The 20917-nt window shown below is 34.7% G+C and overlaps 2 protein-coding genes across 2 annotated transcripts in view; one reads left to right on the top strand and one right to left on the bottom strand.

Moving 5' to 3' along the window:
• Window positions 1-225: 225 nt before the first annotated feature.
• Window positions 226-20917, top strand: part of LOC123679119 (5-hydroxytryptamine receptor 2A-like) — a 75847-nt gene continuing 55155 nt past the window's right edge. The window contains exons 1-2 of the mRNA XM_045616502.1: window positions 226-484; window positions 13195-13748. Coding sequence (XP_045472458.1) covers window positions 13211-13748 — 538 coding nt within the window. The 5' untranslated portion in view covers window positions 226-484; window positions 13195-13210. The remainder of the gene's footprint in view (window positions 485-13194; window positions 13749-20917) is intronic.
• On the bottom strand, window positions 11966-12909 carry LOC123679120. Its single transcript, XM_045616503.1, has 2 exons — window positions 12680-12909; window positions 11966-12427 (listed from the first exon to the last, which is right to left on the bottom strand). The coding sequence occupies exons 1-2, from the start codon at window positions 12774-12776 to the stop codon at window positions 12159-12161; spliced, it is 366 nt and encodes a 121-aa protein (XP_045472459.1). The 5' UTR covers window positions 12777-12909; the 3' UTR covers window positions 11966-12158.

Below are 20917 nucleotides of genomic sequence, written 5' to 3'. Positions count from 1 at the left end.
CTGCTCCTGGCAGTGGCCCTGCTCGCAGTCACAGAACAAACAATTAAAAAAAAAAACCGAATCAGGTAATCCGGGCAAAGTTAATCTCACACTCGTATATCCCGGAGCAAATATGAAATCAACGCAAACACAAGAAACATTTTAGGTTGTCGCCGCCCTTCCGCCAGCCGGACTAAAGGGCGAGAAAATAATACTTCCGATATAATCTCTATCTCCTCGCAGATCGCAGTCGCTCATGAACGTTAGGACTGCGAGGTCCTGCGGAATCTCCGACACCGCGCGTTATACACTCTACTTTAGCGTCAGAAGCGTATTTTACACGGATTTCCGAGGAAAAACTTATGTATACTTTACTTACGTATGATGTTGATGTCGTAAAGTTTTGAAATGATTAATCTTAATATTTGTGAGATGTTGTTTGATGTGCCGATGTGAGTTGGACTTTGTCAACTTCGGTTAGTCGTTTCGTTTGCGAAAAAAAAAGGTATGATGAATGGATAATGTTGACATTAATTTTTTTGAACGCAAGTGTGTTATGAGGTTACGTAAATAATCCCATATAGAGCCTTTAAATATAATGAATATTCATTACCTTCAAAGGATCAAGTTCGTCAATTTTCCTTTTTGGAGTTAATGATTCAATTTAATTTTACTAATTCATAAAATTCGAGAGAGTCTATACTTAATGAATATTACATAAATAATCCAAGAACTTGTCATGAAAAATGAACAAGATTTAATGGATATTTATTATCTTCAAAGGCATATTTTTCAGGATCATATACGGCAATTTCTTTACCTCTTCACTATTACAATTTCTGAGTCGATTCAATTTTCCTGATTCAGAAAATTGAGATGGGTCTATCCTTGATGTTTGTTACATAAATAATCCCAGAATTTATCATAAAGAATAAACAAAATTTGATAAATATTTATCACTTTCAAGGGCATATTTTTAGGATCAAGTTCGCCAATTTTCCTTCAAGGAGATACAATTCAGGATTCGATTTAATTTTCCAGATGTATATACAATTCACATGAGTCTTTATTTAATTAATGTTACCTCAATAATCTCAGAATTGGCTATAAAGAATAAACAACAAATATGAATGGTGTTTTTTTAGAGCTATAGAACTTTAAATTGCAATAAAACAACGATGGATTATTCGATTGACATGAATTTTATTTATTTAAATATGATTTCTGGCATATGACCGCCACGGCTGGCTCGGATGTAGTCCAATCTGGACGTCCAATTTTCGATGCCTTTTTCCAACATTTGTGGCCGTATATCGGCAATAACAAGACGAATGTTGTCTTCCAAATGGTCAAAGGTTTGTGGCTTATCCGCATAGACCAATGACTTTACATAGCCCCACAGAAAGTATTCTAGCGATGTTAAATCACAAGATCTTGGAGGCCAATTCACAGGTCCAAAACGTGAAATTAGGCGGTCACCAAACGTGTCTTTCAATAAATCGATTGTGGCACGAGCTGTGTGACATGTTGCACCGTCTTGTTGGAACCACAGCTCCTGGACATCATGGTTGTTCAATTCAGGAATGAAAAAGTTAGTAATCATGGCTCTATACCGATCACCATTGACTGTAACGTTCTGGACATCATCGTTTTTGAAGAAGTATGGACCAATGATTCGACCAGCCCATAAAGCGCACCAAACAGTATGTTTTTCTGGATGTAACGGTGTTTCGACATACACTTGAGGATTAGCTTCACTGTAAATACGGCAGTTTTGTTTGTTGACGTAGCCATTCAACCAGAAGTGCGCTTCATCGCTAAACAAAATAAAATGGACGTAGTGCGCGATACGTATTCCGCACAGAACCATTATTTTCGAAATAAAATTGTACTATTTGCAAGCTTTGTTCAGAAGAACAGTAATGCCAATTTAAATTTATATACCTCGAAAAAAAACACCCGTTAGTTCAATGACAGCTTTTCAGATTGTTTCCGATTAATATTCTTATCAAATTCTTGGTATCTCTTATCAGAACTATTACACGCTTATTCCAGAAGAATAACAGACTGCAATTTTTCCAAAATATCTGTTATTTCAAATTTTGAGCCGATTATAACTCTATAAAGTTTTTTTCACTGATGAAGAATTTGAGGTTACAATTGATTTTTCACTTGAAAAGTCTTCAAATGCTGAAGGTAGATGCAGAGTCCGATTACCGAGAGGATTTTATTTGTCCATGAATTCATTAGTTACTTCAGCGAAAAAGACAAGAATTGAGTCTCTCTGGTATCACTGAATGAAAGGAAAAACTTTGTGCAAAGCAACTTCTTCGTCATTTTGAGGCTTATTTCGTATTTACATCACTCTCATCATTCAACTTCTTTTCATTAGGGAGCATTTGTCGAATTGAATTACTCGTCTACCATCACGATTTCAACTACGATTTACTTTTACTCGTTAACATCGCACAGCTCATCAAAACCCTTTCTTAAGTCTGTCCTCACCGCATGAAAATGAGAACTCTCACCCTCATCTAACTTCTGAATAAAAGTTCAGTATTATTTATAGACGGTATGAATGGAGAATGTATTTTGTACTTTGGGTAGATTCGGGACCTTAATTTACCATTCAAAATTTTTGTGAATTTGAAAATCTATACACCAAATATTGTTGCGCGTATTACTGAAAATAATTCAGTAACATAATAAAAAGTTTATTTATGATGAGGATCACGGGCAATGGAATTTTGCAACTTCTCTGAAATTTCCTTATAGTTTGTTCGAGGTATTCAAATTGTCCCAAAAATTATTGGATCGAAAAATCAGCCAGACATTTTTTTTTTGAAAATTGAAAATTTCCACATTCCCAAATTGTCAAAAGAAGTTTGATAATCTTCTTGAGGCTGTCAACTCTCCTTGAGGTGAGATACGGAGGTGAAACCTCAATATGTTCTAGATAATAGCTCGATATATAAAAAACGTTCGTTTGAGGGGTCTGCGACCAATATTTTAGGAGATAAAACGATTATTGTGTAGAGATTTCATACTATCATATCAATTAATTGGGTGAAATTGATTACGAAAATGCTTGCAGTTCAAATATTACTCCATTATTTCAGCAAATATAAGTTGTAAACTGAAATTCTGAAAAAAAAATTTGATTATATTCTTTTCGAAATGAAATTGCACTATTTGCAAGCGTTACTCATGATGAATTGCCAAATCAAACTGAGAATAAATCACTTGACAGCTGTCAAATCGGTCGCCATATTGAACAGTAATGCCAACTTAAAATTATATACCTCGAAAAAAACACCCGATATAACCACAGGTGTTTTGATGGAAAGAATTGCTACGAAATGATAAAAAACAACATTCTGCTGAGTCCGTCAGATGTTAAGCATGACAGATTTTTATGGAATGTTTAACTATTCACGAAAAGTAAAAAAAAATTCAAAACGTTAATAAGTTTCAAAAAGTGTAACTTTATACTACCTATGTTTAAATTAGAACTGAAAATTTTCAAAATTATTCGAGTTTTTTTTCCATCAATCAGTAAGTAACTCCTTGGCTATACTAATTTTATTGAACAATTTTCACCTCGCACAGAATTTGCTACTGAAGGTAGGTCCATATTTCATTGTGACAGGTTATCCAATGAACATTGTAATCAATTAGTATGGATGATAATTATTTGAGTGTTTGTGATAAAACCTTGCTGGTTAATGGATCCAAGACGTATCAATCATTTTGTACTATGGTTTTTCAACTCGAAGAAAATTTGAAGTAGTACTATGATCATATGCACAAGAATTTTTTACATTTTATTAAGAGATTAGAGTGATTCTTGGCACTTTCATGCGGAATTATTCAAGTCAAATTTCAATATTGAGTTGAATAAAAAAAAATTCGTTTGATTGTTATTATTGCCACAAATTATATCCATGTATGATTGTCGATTACTATATTTGTGCAGGTAGGATTACGAATTGGATGCGTTATCGAAAGGAAGAAATTCAAATAAATGGCCTCTTTCCTACATAACTCACAGTTCAGACTTTGATGCCTTCAAAGAGGATATCCGAATCCACCGGAAATTCCTGTTCCTACTTTTTTGCGCTCCGTAGGATCGTAAGATAATCGATATACATTGTTCTCGTGAATTTGGCCAAAAATACCCTGTTTTTCTCCTCTCAACGTATAGACCCTTGCGCCCCTCCGTGTGAACTGTGGCAGACCTGTAGTACATGTTATGTTACATGGAACTTTCAAAGGATTTAATTTGTCAGAGTGCAGGATTCATGAGAACCCAAGGATTGAAAAGAACGCTGACTTACGTATTCAAACATGAAAAATCTGCGACAAACTAAAGGTTTTAGCACTTGCAAGGAAAATGGAGCTCTCATGAATTTAAAATTCAAGGGCTGTTCTGTTGGTTTCCTATCTGTTCGTTAGGCACGTGACTTTTGGTCATGGTGTTACGTCAGAATTTTAAGATCACTTTCGAACCTATGCAAATTTACACAATTAAATATGGGGGGATCATGAAGTTCAAAACATCGAATTCGGTCATTGAAAAGTAACAATATTGATAATAATGAGGAAAGCAGTGGCGTGAAGTCGTTAAACCAATTTATTATACAGGGTGGACCTCCGTCGATGGCATCCTAAAATTTTACGGAGAACGGTAGGGTACGATTTTATTGAAAATTTGGATTCTTGGGAGGAACCACGGCTCTACCGATCTGAAATATTTTCAGTACTGCGGTGTTACCACTTATATCAAATGTAAATGGTGTTTTTTTTTCGAGGTATATAACTTTAAGTTGGCATTACTGTTCAAGATGGCGACCGATTTAACAGCTGTCAAGTGATTTATTCTCAGTTTTGTTTGGCAATTCATCATGAATAGACTCACGCTTAAACAATGCTTGCAAATAGTGCAATTTTATTTCGAAAATAATGGTTCTGTGCGGAATATGTATCGAGCACTACGTCCATTTTAGCGATGAAGCGCACTTCTGGTTGAATGGCTACGTCAACAAACAAAACGTTACAGTCAATGGTGATCGGTATAGAACCATGACTACTAACTTTTTCATTCCTGAATTGAACAACCATGATGTTCAGGAGCTGTGGTTCCAACAAGACGGCGCAACATGTCACACAGCTCGTGTCACAATCGATTTATTGAAAGACACGTTTGGTGACCACCCTAATTTCACGTTTTAGACCTGTGAATTGGCCTCCAAGATCATGTGATTTAACACCGCTAGATTACTTTCTGTGGGACTATGTAAAGTCATTGGTCTATGCGGATAAGCCACAAACCCTTGACCATTTGGAAGACAACATTCGCCGTGTTATTGCCGATATACGGCCAAAAATGTTGGAAAAAGTCATCGAAAATTGGACGTCCAGATTGGACTACATCCGAGCCAGCCGTGGCGGTCATATGCCAGAAATCATATTTAAAATGTAATGCCACAAGATCATCTTGCGGATAAATAAAATTCATGTCAATCGAATAATCCATCGTTGTTTTATTGTAATTTAAAGTTCTATAGGTCTAAAAAAACACCATTTAGTAAATTATCTTCTTATTTTCATATATGAAAGGAATGATCAACTCCTTCTGAAATACTTTTTCCAAGCGAAGAAATTAAAATTTTCAGGAAAATAAACAACAAAATTCGAAAATGAATCGACAAAAAATGAAGAATCTCTAGAGAACAGATACCTACTTAAGTATATATCGCTACTGACCTGAATATCGATAACTAAGTGTAAATGATGCCTTCATTTTCATTGATATGATTGAGTCCACCGGACAGAATAACAAATAAGAGAATTGGAAGTGACAGATATCATTTGCTTACATTGATTGAATTATAGCAGCAAACTACTTAACAAGAGTCAAGGATTCAATCTCAGAACCACTATCATTGGTCACTTTATTAAGAGACCAAATTCAAAATGTTTCAATTATAAGATTCTCTGCTATTCTACGATTGACAATATCATCATAGTAACAAACATAGATAGAGGGAGCATATGTCATTTTCAGTAAGCAAATTTTGTTCCATGACATGAACATGAACTACCAAATTTGACATGAAGCGTGCGGAAATGAAAACATATCAGTGATGAGATATTTCACTCAATTCTTGAGTTTTTCCACAAAGTACGCACAACTTATGTCCCATAGTGAATCAATGTTTCATATCAACTCAAAATATATTGAAATAAATACCTGAATATATCAGAAAACAAACTTCAAACGCCCAAACGATGTGAAACAACCGATGACACTAGGAGAACAAAAGTTGCCAAACCTTGGATTTCATTAGATAGATACAGAAAATAATGAATATTCTGCTTGTGGATTTGAAAATATACCACAATCCGACAACGTAATCTAACCATGTTGGGGACACTAACTTGTTCCAACAGATCAAATTACTTCAAGACGATCCAGTAGTGCTTTAGTTTCGCTAACTATAATTGCAAAATTTTCTCCAGTTTTATGTAGAATTTAAACAATTTCATTGTGTTATTGAAGCGTGTATCGTTCCAATTTTAATAATGACGTAGTTTTCACTTATCAAAAAATAACATCTTCCAAAGTGACAGCTGTCCAGATAACAGGTTATTAAAATGAAACCTCTGATTGGAAAACCCGTTAAATCAAATAAATATAAAATAAAATGATATGTATTCCCGCTATTCTGAATATGAAATGTCCACACTAATAAAAACTATCAAATTGTTAATTAAACCACAATAAAAATATAGATATCAAAAGAGAAATTGCTCATTGTGTAAATGAGTAGAGTAAAATGGATATCAAAGCCACAATTAAAACAATTTTGTTGCCAACAAATGGAAGACTCCTCACCATTTTTGGGTTTAAACCTCACAAGCAATTCCAGAACAGCAGTCTTATATTACTTGGTGTATAATTATGCTAACAAGGGGATAGGAACTGAAGGGTCGCATACTCAAAGCCATTTGAACCCTTAATTTTCCTTCAGTACCTACCTACCTATGCTCGTGTAAGATATATCTAGAACATTTCTCTCCATTTTATCACGTTTCTTTCCTATTTCCTACGAAAGTACCTGCAAATTTTCACATGAAATACATTTTCCTAGTCTACTGAGTTTTCATTATACGGGAAACGTTTTTATAAAAGGAAAATGTTCCTAGATATACATTCATTGTGAACTTCACTTTATATCAGGCACTGCTTTTTGTCTGTAATAGAAAACTCCAGAATATCGAGATAAAAATGCAAATTCAAAACTGGAATAATTTTTTCGATCCCACTATGAAGTGAAGAAATATAAGACTTCTTTTAAATCGTCCAAGCAACACACATGAAGTTTATCAGACGTTCTTAGAAGCTATTTTACCATTATTGAATGGTAAAATAGCAATACAGACATTTTTTGCATAAGAGAGTCAGAGCTGAAACTAAAAAGTAAAAACATCCCTTTCCGAAGTCAAATAAATGAAACAATGATCAATGAAAACAATCAATGGAAAGAAATACAGTAAGAGATATTGAAAAAGGGAGATTTAATATGAAGCATGATAAACAATGAGAATTTATGTCAATTGCAGATGAACTCAAAAATTCAGTTTTGTCAACCAACTTGAAAAAATGAAAGAATTAATGAGAATGAGATGAAAATGGAAAATATTAGGATAATTCAATACTCACCAACAACCTACATTCCAAAACAAAGGCTCCATGATGTGTATGAATAGTTATTTATAATACAATGCAGAAGACATTGATATTCTTCCACGAGTTCAAAATCGAAAGAGTGTTAAAATGAGCCTTCTGTACGAGTATTATACATTATTTTTCTCTGATTCACTCAATTTTCACTGAAATTAATAGAATGTTTCCATAAATTGATATTGTTCAGTGATTTTGGAATTGAAAATTGTGGGTTGGTAAAACAGTTTCCTGTATCATCATCTGAACCCATGATAGATGAATATGTCTGAGATATTCTGGAAATATTTTGTTCCACAAGATGTAGCAGATTGACTAGATTAGCCACATAATCAGTGAAAAGATAATTAACAGTACCTTTGTAACATTGAAAAACAACCAATCAAGAAGAAATGGAAGTGAGTAAACAATGATCAGAGAACAAATTCTACTGACCTGAGGTATATGTATAATAATTATAATATGTATTATTGGTAAGTAATTGAATGAAATTACATGGTTGTTTCGCATCAAAACGTTGAACTCCATGATATTTGATCGCCTTTTTGTAATCCTATTTAAGAGTCATGAAAAAATTGTCTAGAATTGACACTCTATGTTCTGACGTCGAATAGAATTTCCCTTTGTTCTCTCTATGAGAAAACAAAAGCTCCCCAATGAAATTAAGTAGTTTTCATGGTGGTTGCATCTGAGAAATTGATAACTCTCATGTCCTTCCATCAGAGCATTAAGTGAACATGAATTTAATTACTGTCAGTTAAAATCCTGTCTGATATCCACGAATATTGACATCGTATGGAGATTCGAATAGAATTTTGAGAAGATCCTCTAGGAATCATAAATGCATCCTACGAAATGAAAACGATGGCATTCTAGGTATGAAAACAATTTCTCCATTTTGATTAATCACTTTCAACTAATTGAATTCGATAGAAGAAGTGAATTATTATACATTTCAAATATACTGGGTGGTCCAAATTTTAGTGCCAAATCACTTTGGCATCGGATAGAACAATTCTTTCCAGGAAAAAATTTCTATAAATATACAGGGTGAGTCGGGAGTAACGGGCCAAACTCCAGAAGCGTTTTGTACACGTGAAAATAATTAAAAAAAAACTCTTATACGATTCTCATTTGTTTTCGAGATACAGGGTGTTGAAGTTTGAATACATATTTTGTAATGATTATACGAGTTTGTCGAATTTTTATGAATCATTGTTACAGATCGGATACTAACCATAAAAACTAATAATGAATTTATTCACCACAGCTTACTAACTAGACTTTTCATGAAAATTTGTATTTATCTGAGGATTTCGAGAGAATCGTTCGAATTTTTTTTTCTAGAAATCGGTAGCAGATACGACAAAACTACAAGAGACCATAAAGTTTAATATATCAACAAAGATTCTTTTACATTTTTTCAAATTAACAGTGGCTCACCAAAAATAAAATTCTGGAGGAAAACAGTAGACACTGTTCCAGAGAAAATATCATCCTGTGGATTTGCTATCGAAATTGGCATGTCACATGGTGGGAACTATCAATGATAATATTTATGCCAAATTTTGAAGTGTAGATACTATAGGGAAAAACTCGAAAAAAATTCTAACTTTAACACATTGTATCTCGAAAACAAATGAGAATCGTATAAGAAAAGAGTTTTTTTGAATAATTTTCACGTGTACAATACGCTCCTGTAGTTTGGCCCGTTCCTCCCTCTTGGTTTTCAAGATATGTACAGAGTGTTGAAGTTTGAAAAAAAAAATCAGTTTTCTTACTAATAACTCTAGTATTATTACATTCATTGTTTCAATTTTTAGGTATTGAAGTCTTGATTATGTATCTAATATTTCGAATTAGGCTAATGTCTCCTGCCAAAGTTATCCAATGGCGTAGATACAGGGGTGCGATGATCCTTTTCTTATTGAAAATCTACAGCAGTCTTTAAAAAAAAAAATTGTTTCATTTTTGTAATCAACAGAGCTTCATAATAAAAGGTCTCTCGAGTAATTTCCATAGAATGTACCATTTTCGAGATAATCGAGTACAAAGCAAATATGTACTTTCCACAAAAATCTACAAAATTAATTTTTCAAATTTTTGTGAATTTGAAATTTCATTCTTTCCATGGATGAAACCAATAACTCCATAAATTGGTCGATCAAATTTTCGTGAATTTGAAATTTCATTCGATCAAACTCTACATAAAAAATATTTACTTCTAAATTCTACTAACAAAGCGAATCATTGGAATATGTTGCCATGTTTACAGCCTATAAACATTTATGATATTTTCACGTATAATGCTGCCTACTCCTCTAAATATTTGGATGCTGGTTATCCGTTATAGTGTCATAAAAAGTCGATTATCATTCAAATAATGGTTTTTACATTCCGATAATGACATCTCGTCCCATTGAAAGGAGGCATTCAATATCGAACTGACATTGATGTAATTAGGTTGTGTGAATGGTATTCATCTCGTCTTGTGAATATCTGTTGGTATTCACAGGTGACAGTATAGTTCAAGAGTTATTTGGGTGAAATCGTAGCAAAATATTCATAATTCATATAAAACTAGCTGGCCTCTGCACGGGTGGTATAACAAATGACAAAAGAAAATTGGACAAAATACTATGTGTTCCATAATTTATTCTCGCAATTCCTAAATACGAAATGAGGAAGAATAATTTTCGTTTCAATTCAATCTTCTAATTTCTGTCAGGCAACCCAAAATACATCCTTCGAAGCGTCAAATTATACTCACTGATTGTTCGCTCGGTCGGAGGAATCAGGAAAACCTTTTTTTTATGTACGATTTTTTCGGAAATATTTCGTTTTATGTACCTTCTCATGAATGACATGAACACAACAAAAAAGAATTAACCAATTTGGTGCAGTCGTTTCAACTTGATGTCCTTACATAATATCCATACATCCTCGTTTATTATATTTAGACCTCAGAGTAATAAACTCGGATAGAAGGAGAGTATGTCATTTTCAGTAAGGAAATTTTGTCTCCAACATGAACTATCAAATTTGACATGGAGCGCGCGGAAATGAAATCATATCAGTCAATCAGTGATACGATATTTCACTCAATTCGCGAGTTTCTCCACAAAGAACGCACTTCTTATATCCCATAGTGAATGAACTTTTCATATTAACTCAAAATATATCGAAAAGAATACCTAAATATATCAGAAATTCAGAAAGCAAACTTCAAGCGCACCAAACGATGTGAACCAACGGATGACACTAGGAGAGCAAAAGTTGCCAAACCTTAGATTTCAGCAGGTAGACACAGAAAGTAATAAATATTCCGCTTATTAAAAATTTGACAATTAGGAAAAATATCGGATTCCAAATAATGAAATTTGCATATTTAATCGGGAATCACTCAAATAAATATATTTCATTTAATATAATATACATTCATAACGATATAGTAAAATTGTGGATTTGAAAATATATCACAATCCGACAACGTTATCTAACCATGTTGGGGACATGTAAAAATTGCGTATACTCCCTCTATCTATGTTTTTATTACTCTATGATTTAGACGAAACGTAACATAGAAATTTTTAAGGTTCACATTTAAAAATCACAATTTCGTATTTTATTATAACTCCAAAACTAATTGATCTAAAAACAAATGATTAAACCAATGGATTCTACTGAAGAAGTATTTTTAGAATGTTTTTTTCATGTGTATAGCACCAGTAATAACCTCCTCAGACCCAAGGTCCGGGGAAGATATATTTATTCAGCAAACCTACTTTTTTAGTGAAGACTGGGTCCAAATAACACCATATGGTTGAAAAAAAAATTTATTTCTGTTTTTTCTGAAAAAAAATAAGGTATCATATATGATACGTTGGGTCTAGAGGCATACAAAAACAACAGATCTATAAAAAAAATTTACTGGTGAAAAAGCGAGAAACAATTTCTATCAACGGTACAACACAGATAAATATTGCAGGAGTTACATTTGGCAAACGTTAATTTGCCACATTTAGGAAATCTACATTTTGATCTTGTTTTTTGTTCTTGCTTCGTATATACTGGTAGGTGGATGTTACCAACGGTCCTGACTCTTCTATCCGGAACAGGTTGTACCTTCCTTTGTTTCAGAGGCGGTGTCTCTTCTTCATCACATTCACTTTGTTCCGAATTTCCTTCACATTGTTCAGAAGGTTTTTTAGTTAAAATCAAATATTGAGAAACGGATAATTTGAAATCCAGATAGTCCAAAGTGTCTTTTCTCCTCAAGCCTTCTGTACTGGTATTTTGACGATATTCGAGCCAAGATGCAGCTACCGCGAAATCGAAGAAGTGGTAGATTGCACGTATTGTCCATTTTTTGGTACGCCCACGCATTGCATATTTTCCAATCACCCTGTCTAGTAAATCAACACCTCCCATTTTAGCATTGTAATCGGCTACAATTGCTGGTTGTTTGATTGTAATGTGACCATTTTTTCTGGTAACCTGGTAGGTAGTGGGCAAGAGGCTCCTCATCCGATGAATCACTCATGTTGTCTGCGATCTCCATATCATCAGGATCGGTAACCACATTTTCCAAACCTAGATCAACCTCATCCTCATCATCGTCCGAAGAGAGATCATCGAGGTCCGACTGATCGAAGTCCAAGTTGAGAGCTATCTCTTCAAGCTCCAACGCGGTCAAAGGCCCTAAAAAAATAATATTTCAAATGAAAAGTAAACAATATTTGATTTCTCGTGAAAATCTATAGAATTTGATTTTTACATTGAAATTAAATTTGTAGTCAGTAAGACCCAAGGTATCACCTATGATACGTTAACGGAATTACCCATTGCGAAATATTTGTAATATTTAAAACAGAACCTATTATATTCCATATGTTCTGTAGTACTTGTTCAACAAATATAAATCAAAAAAACACCACAAAAACAATTACTTACTTTTATTTCGTGGTAGAGGCATGATCGTAGCACGTGCACTTGTAAACATAAACAATCGACTGACTTTTCTTGCCGCCGTATGCAACCAACATCGCATCAAAAAATTAGGCGCGTATTTAGCAGTGTATCATATATGATACCATCGAGTACGTGCGGCTAAATGGAGCTGGAGGCCGAGAATAAAATATAAACCTGAGGTATCATATATGATACCTGGGGTCTGAGGAGGATAAAGAAGATATGAGAACTTTTCATTTCACGCCATTTTCCAATTTTCACTCATAGCTTGAATACAGTTGAATTTATGAGGTAACGCTTCTCACCAAATTAATTATCTCAAAAATCAAGCCCAAAAGTGTGCCATTCATTTTTTCTAGCTCAAAGGGATTCTAAGATCCCCTCACTATAAGACAACGAATTTGAGACACCCCATATATTCTATCTATTCATCGAGCATGTTGTTCAATTCACTATTTTTTTAGAAAATTAAATTATATTTTTTCTTTTATTTTCAGGCGTTGATCCCAAGATATGCTCCAACCACGGAAAGGAAGTGCAAAGTTCCTACCCCAGCCTACACTATGTCAGAATGAAATAACTGGAAATAACTGCGACAAAAATTCAACATTGAATCTTTCATGCGTCGAAGTGGGTAAAAAAGTGATTGAATATTACTGTGAGCAGCAGAATATCACCAATATTTTCACTTGTGTCTCGTGCGATGACCAGAACATTACCACCAGTGTGGAGGTACAAAACATTAGTGGCTTTTCCTTAGTAACTTCAAACTATGAGTGTAACTTGGTGAATCAAAGTGATATTTTATGGATTTGTGGTTTGAACAGAAGTACAGAAAGAGTTTCTGAGGGGACAGAATATGACTGGAGTTACCTTTTTGTTATTGTGTTTATACTTGCCGGTGGACTAGGAAACATATTAGTGTGTTTAGCTGTTATTTTGGATAGACGTTTACAAAATGTTACCAACTACTTTCTGCTTTCATTAGCAATCGCAGATCTATTGGTTAGTCTTTTTGTTATGCCGCTGGGAGCTCTACCAGGATTTTTGGGTAAGTGACTGTTTGAATGCTGCTAGTTATGTGAATATAAATTTTTCCTAAAGTATTTTGAATTTTTTTGCCTTTCATTGAAAAAGTTGCCATCAAAAACTACAAAATAAATTATAACTTCTAGGACAGTTTTTGCGCATAACTTTATTCTGGAAGCATATTAGAAATAGATATATTTCTATCATAAATCTCATTTCAGCTCATTTAGAGTGTTTGATCTCATAGATTTTCGTGGATTACATAAATGGTGTTTCACGAATTACTGTGTAGCTTTTCAGAGAATATGCAGGACATTCTGGGGAGTCTGAAACAGTGTTCGAAATATGTCCCATATAATGGGTGTTTTTTTTTCGAGGTATATAACTTTAAGTTGGCATTACTGTTCAAGATGGCGACCGATTCAACAGCTGTCAAGTGATTTATTCTCAGTTTGGTTTGGCAATTCATCATGAATAGACTCACGCCTGAACAACGCTTGCAAATAGTGCAATTTCATTTCGAAAATAATGGTTCTGTGCGGAATACGTATCGCGCACTACGTCCATTTTATTTTGTTTAGCGATGAAGCGCACTTCTGGTTGAATGGCTACGTCAACAAATAAAACTGCCACATTTGGAGTGAAGCTAGTCCTCAAGTGTATGTCGGAACATCGTTACATCCAGAAAAACTGACTGTTTGTTGTGCTTTATGGGCTGGTGGAATCATTGGTCTGTACTTCTTCAAAAACGATGATGGCCAGAACGTTACAGTCAATGGTGATCGGTATAGAGCCATGATTACTAACTTTTTCATTTCTGAATTGAACAACCATGATGTCAAGGAGCTTTGGCTCCAACAGGACAGCGCAACATGTCACACAGCTTGTGCCACAATCGATTTATTGAAAGACACGTTTGGTGACCGCCTAATTTCACGTTTTGGACCTGTGAATTGGCCTCCACGATCTTGTGATTTAACATCGCTAGACTACTTTCTGTGGGGCTATGTAAAGTCATTGGTCTATGCAGATAAGCCACAAACCCTTGACCATTTGAAAGACAACATTCGCCGTGTTATTGCCGATATACGGCTACAAATGTTGGAAGAAGTCATCGAAAATTGGACGTCCAGATTGGACTACATCCGAGCCAGCCGTGGCGGTCATATGCCAGAAATCATATTTAAAATGTAATGCCACAAGATTATCTTGCGGATAAATAAAATTCATGTCAATCGAATAATTCATCGTTGTTTAATTGCAATTTAAAGTTCTATAGCTCTAAAAAAAACACCCTTTAGATATCTTGATTCGTTCTCCATCTACTCTTGCATTTTGAGAGATTTTTTGTTCTAAAGCTATCGTGTTTACGGCTGGACAGACTGACAAAATCGAATTTGATCACCTATTCTTCAACAGACAGTGAGAAAAAGGATCGTTTGCTAAAAATGCTGACATTTTGAAGAAATGATATAGCGCTGTATGTTCGGGGAATATGCGACATTGAATTACATAAATTCAGTGAAAATGCTCATTTTCATTATTCATTTCATTCAGCAAATCAACCCCCGAATCGCATCCATAAACTTAAATTTTCCGCTTTGTTTTCATCATAAAAATATAAATCGGCACAACGTAGAAATTATTTATGATTAGAATTAATTATTCCACGCAATAACTATAGTAGAAACAGGCATTTCCTTTAGCCGTAAACTGGTCTTAACATTGGAAAATCGTTAACTTTACGATCTTCATAACGGTTCAGTCGCGTCTTTATTGGAAAACGAAACCATATTTCCAGGGTAGGGTCGTAAAGCATTTTGAAACAGTCTCGAATCGCATAAAAATGTTTACATTACTTATAAGGGCATCAATGACAGAAATTAATGAAAATGTGAATGAAGCAGTGATGTAGGAACTGTTATCACCTAATTGCGATCTTATTTAACCTTAATTTCAACTGCATCCATTCGAATAAAACACTACAAATTTTACACTGTGGTTTATTAACAGGCCAATTGAAAAGTCCCTGGTCTACCATAGTAAAACACATTTTTTTGTCAAAATTCGATTTTATTATACAACATAGTTGCCTTCGAGGGCGATACAGCGATTATAGCGATCTTCCAACTTTTCGATACCATTTTTGTAGTACGATTTGTCTTTCGCTTCAAAATAGGCCTCAGTTTCGGCGATTACTTCTTCATTGGCGCTAAACTTCTTTCCAGCGAGCATTCTTTTGAGGTCTGAGAACAGGAAAAAGTCAATGGGGACCAGATCTGGCGAATACGGTGGATGCAGAAGCAATTCGAAGCCCAATTCATGCAATTTTGCCATTGTTTTTTTTGATTCGCGACACGGCACATTGTCTTGATGAAACAGCACCTCTTTTTCTTCGAATGGGGCCGTTCTTCAACGATTTCATCCTTTAAACGATCCAATAACGCTATACAATAATCGCTGTTGATAGTCTGGCCCTTTTAGAGATAATCGATGAATATTATACCTTGCTCATCCCAGAACACTGATGCCATAACCTTGCCAGCTGACTGTTGTGTTTTTCCTCGCTTTGGATTCGGTTCATCGTGTCACTCAGCTGAATATCGATGGGACTCAGGAGTGAAATGATGGAGCCTCGTTTCATTCATTGTCACATATCGACGAAAAAATTCAGGTTTATTGCACTTAAACAGCTTCAAACACTGCTTAGAATCATTAACACGTTGTTGCTTCTGATCGATTGTGAGCTCGCGCGGCACCCATTTTGCACACAGCTTTCTCATGTACAAATGTTCGTGAATGAATGATGTACACGTTCAGATGATATCTTCACAATGTCTGCTATCTCCATCAACTTCACTTTACGGTCATTCAAAATTATTTTGTGAACTTTTCTGTTTTTTTCTTAATTAATTAACCCTTAACAAACTGATGACAGCTGATGAAAGCTGAGGAACTGGCGGAAACTGATATGTAGAGATATTCAATATATCGCTAACCTAACCTTTATTGAAAGAAAAAGTTTTGACAAGAATTCATCCATATCCTCATACTGAAATATATAAAACACTTTTCTTAAGTCGATGGAGATAAAACTAGTTCCAAAGTTCCGAACGCTAGTTGCTGAGACAGCATCAAGAAAAATAGGTTTTTATGCTTTATCATTTTATGTCCGAAACCTTTTCCGGCTTACTGGAATCTATCAGAAACTGGCAAAAAGCCCTGTGAGCAGGAGCATGTTATTTGCTACAGTATCGAAGATACGTCATTTTTTTTAATATTTCCAATATTATGGATTTCCTATCAAGAAGCGGGTCACATTCTTGTTTTGTTGATTCAAGAAACTCAATATTAGATAATCAAATAAAAACAATAAATTCATATCTGGAGAACAATGACACTAACGATGAAATTAAAAAATATAATTTGATGTTATTCAATATTTTCAGAAAGGAATAAGAATATCAAGCATAGAGTAATAAACATAAATAAAGGGATTATACGCAATTTTTACATGTCCCCAACATGGTTAGATTACGTTGTCGGATTGTGATATATTTTCAAATCCACAATTTTACTTTATTGTTATAAATGTATATTATATTGAATTAAATATATTTATTTGAGTGATACTCAATTAAATATGCAAATTTGAATAATTGGAATCCGATATTTTTCCTAATTGTCGAATTTATACTAAGTAGAAGATTTATTATTTTCTGTATTTAACTGCTGAAATCCAAGGTTTGGCAACTTTTGCTCTCCTAGTGTCATCGGTTGTTTCACGTCGTTTGGCGCGCTTGAAATTTGTTTTCTGAATTTCTGATATATTTAGGTATTTATTACAATATATTTGAGTTGATATGAAACGTAGATTCACTATGGGACATAAGAAGGGTGTTTTTTGTGGAGAAACTCGCGAATTGAGTGAAATATCGTATCGCTGATATGTTTTCATTTCCACGCGCTTCATGTCAAATTTGATAGTTCATGTTGGGGACAAAATTTGCTTACTGAAAATGACTATGCTCCCTCTATCTATGTATATTACTCTAAGAATAATTTTCAATTTGGGAAAAAGCATCACACAGACGTCACTGGTAAAAATAACAAGACTGTTTGTACATCAATGAATGTATCTTTATGAATCTTAAACATTTTCCACATTTCATAGAAATTTCTGTAATAGTATCATTGTGGTTATAAAAAAATGATTTTATTCTGGAAACCCTCTATATCTCAAAATTTGGCACGTTCACAACATAATCATCTATGAAGTTTTTTTTCAAATGGCTCTACAATCGCCCCCTTAAATATTAGCATATCATTAAGGAAGACTTTTTGTTTATGCTCTATGTACTGTCGATTTCGTCAAACTTCAAATCATTCTCCTAACCCAAAGTTATCAACCTATAGAGAACTATTGACTCACCCTGTATAATGGAATCGAATATCTGAAAATGGAATTTCGACCTAAATTTACTAATATTACACAGAATAACCCAATATCCAACTCAGTGATAAGAAACGAACAGAATTCTTTACTCTAGTTAGCTCCATTTCTCATTTCACGCTGGATATTGGGGCAGCAGTCAAATTGTTTGCGATAAATCCACCAAATATTCATTTCACCGTTTCTTCCTGGAGAATATTGAAGTATATTTCCGGAGAATGCCAAAAAATAAAGATGATTCATGAGTTCTCTGAGTAACCATGGTTCCGGCTTCAACACGAGGAAAAAACAATGATATATTCTGTTCTGTTATCGTTGTTTTCAGAATTTATTATCTTATTCTACTGAACTGCAGGTCCAAATTGAAACTGTGTGGCTTCGAAGCAATACTGGCTTTATCTAGATCCGAGGAATAAACATCTTTATTGAACTATAAAGCTTGAAAGCCAGAGTGTGTAGGGACTTGGGATTTTCTCTTGAGGTCGCTTCCACTATTACTTCATTGATTCAAACCTTTTCTTATTCTTACGAACGGCTTACTTGTAAAACATCTGTTCCTCACCTTGGAAGAAGATAAGGTATTCTTGTTCGTTTTCGAATGTGATTTTAAAAAAATGTTATGTCATATTTAATCAACAAATTTATTAGAAAACCCTCGTAGCTTCGGGATCAGTTTCTGAGAAATTATATCAATTTTCGAGTTTTTTCTTGAACTATGAGGTCAACGCGAAATCGATGAGCGGTGATTGAATTGACGAGCCCTAATATGCCAAATTTCGTCATCACTCAAACATTTTTATATCGAAAAATTTCACTCCCCTTTAAAACCCCCAACTTTTTGCTTGAAAAAGTTTTCCATAAGATGTTTTTTTTCGAGAATTTGGATGAATTCAACTGAAATGAATCACCGGGTATATACACTGCGCAAAAAAATTAACGCACATTATGGAAATCTCAAATTTATTCTACAACTGAAGGTGTTCTCAATGATGATTATTTTTATCAACATTATGCATGCATATGTTATCCACTTTCAACGTTTTTTTTCAATACAGATGTTTTTTCCCAGCAGGAATAAAAAAAGATGAGATTATCAGATTTTGAATGTATTGGTTCCATTCTGAAATCAGTTGTTCTCGATCAATTCTAGTGATCAATAGTTTTTCTTTCGTTTGATTTTCTACACTCGATCGCTATGCAAATCGAAACACGCAATTTGACCCAAGAGGAATGTGCCCAAGCGGTAGTTTTGCGAGAAGAAAGGTGGACATACACAAGAATTGTAGAAAGGTTTGGAGTTTCCCATACAAGTGTGTCCAGAATGTTGCAGCGATTCAGGGAGACAGGTATGAATGTCCGAAGACCAGGACAGGGTAGACCACGGGTAACAACTGCCATTCAAGAACGTTACTTGAGAGTTTCTTCGTTGAGACAACGGTTTGCAACCGCTCGCCTCCTTCAAAATCAGCTTGAGCAAACTCATGGGGTGCAAATTAGCACTCAGACAATAAGAAATCGCCTCAGAGAATATGATTTAAGGCCTCGTGTCGTGGCAAGAGGCCTAGCTCTTACCCCAGCTCATCGAAGGGTGCGTTTGGATTTTGCGAGAGAGCATATCCATTGGGAAGAGGCTGATTGGGAAAGAGTTCTCTTCACAGATGAGTCTAGATTCTGCCTCTACCATTGTGATCGACGTTTCCTTGTATACAGACGTCCACATGAAAGATATCTTCCCTGCAATTTCCTGAATACTACTGCTTTCGGGGGAGGATCGATTATGGTATGGGGTGAAATATCTTTGACTGCTCGCACAGACCTAGTGGTCGTTGACAATGGAGCTATGAATGCTGATAGGTATATAAGGAACATTCTTGAAGAGCATGTAAATCCATTTGCCCCATACATTTCATTTTTATGGACGATAATGCCAGTCCCCATCGTGCTCGCATCGTTCAGGAGTACCTTGAAGAGGTTGAAGTCTCTCGAATGGAATGGCCAGCAAGAAGTCCAGATCTCAATCCGATTGAGCAGGTTTGGGACAACCGCAATAAGAGGCTGAGAAGTTCAGAAAATCATCCAGTTACTCTTAATGACTTAGGAATCCAACTCAGAGAAATCTGAGAAGGATTAGATCAGAACATTTTAAGATCACTCATTTTGAGTATGAACCGTCGTTGCCGAGCTGTAATTAACGCAAAGGGTGGAAAAACCAAGTATTAAATCACTTATCAGCATTCCAGTATTTCGAAAATTGTTTATTTCTCTTCTTTCACAAAAGATTCGGTGAAATCCCGAATTTTTCTTCCATTTAATGTGTCTTGTTTCGTTCAAAACCTTCCCGACAGAACATAAAAAATAAGTTATAAAGTCAATGTAGAGTTAACTTTCATTAAAATTGAGATTTTCAGAATGTGCGTTAATTTTTTTGCGCAGTGTATTTTTTCAAAAAGTTTCCTCTATCTTCCTCACAAATAAATAGTTTCCTTTGGAATTAGGTTGCTCCTCAGACACATTTCGATGTGTGTATTCAAGGCTAGATCTCCCAATATGGATCAAATCTAGCAAAAGAAACGAAGCTCACATATTGAACTTCACAAAAATCCCCACCCCGTATCTTTATCTGGGAAATCCGTTCCTATAGTTTGATTAAAGAATTTTCCACTTGCTTTTCATGCCAAACTTGTAGCACGCGAATCTATCCCTTTCCATAGAAGGTGAGAAAATAACATCCAGATAGA

This window comes from Harmonia axyridis, chromosome 4, assembly GCF_914767665.1.
Source record: "Harmonia axyridis chromosome 4, icHarAxyr1.1, whole genome shotgun sequence".
In the NCBI taxonomy this organism is placed as follows: Eukaryota; Metazoa; Arthropoda; class Insecta; order Coleoptera; family Coccinellidae; genus Harmonia; species Harmonia axyridis.
Note: the sequence above shows the minus strand (reverse complement) of the source record. Positions and strands in the feature narration are given on the sequence as shown.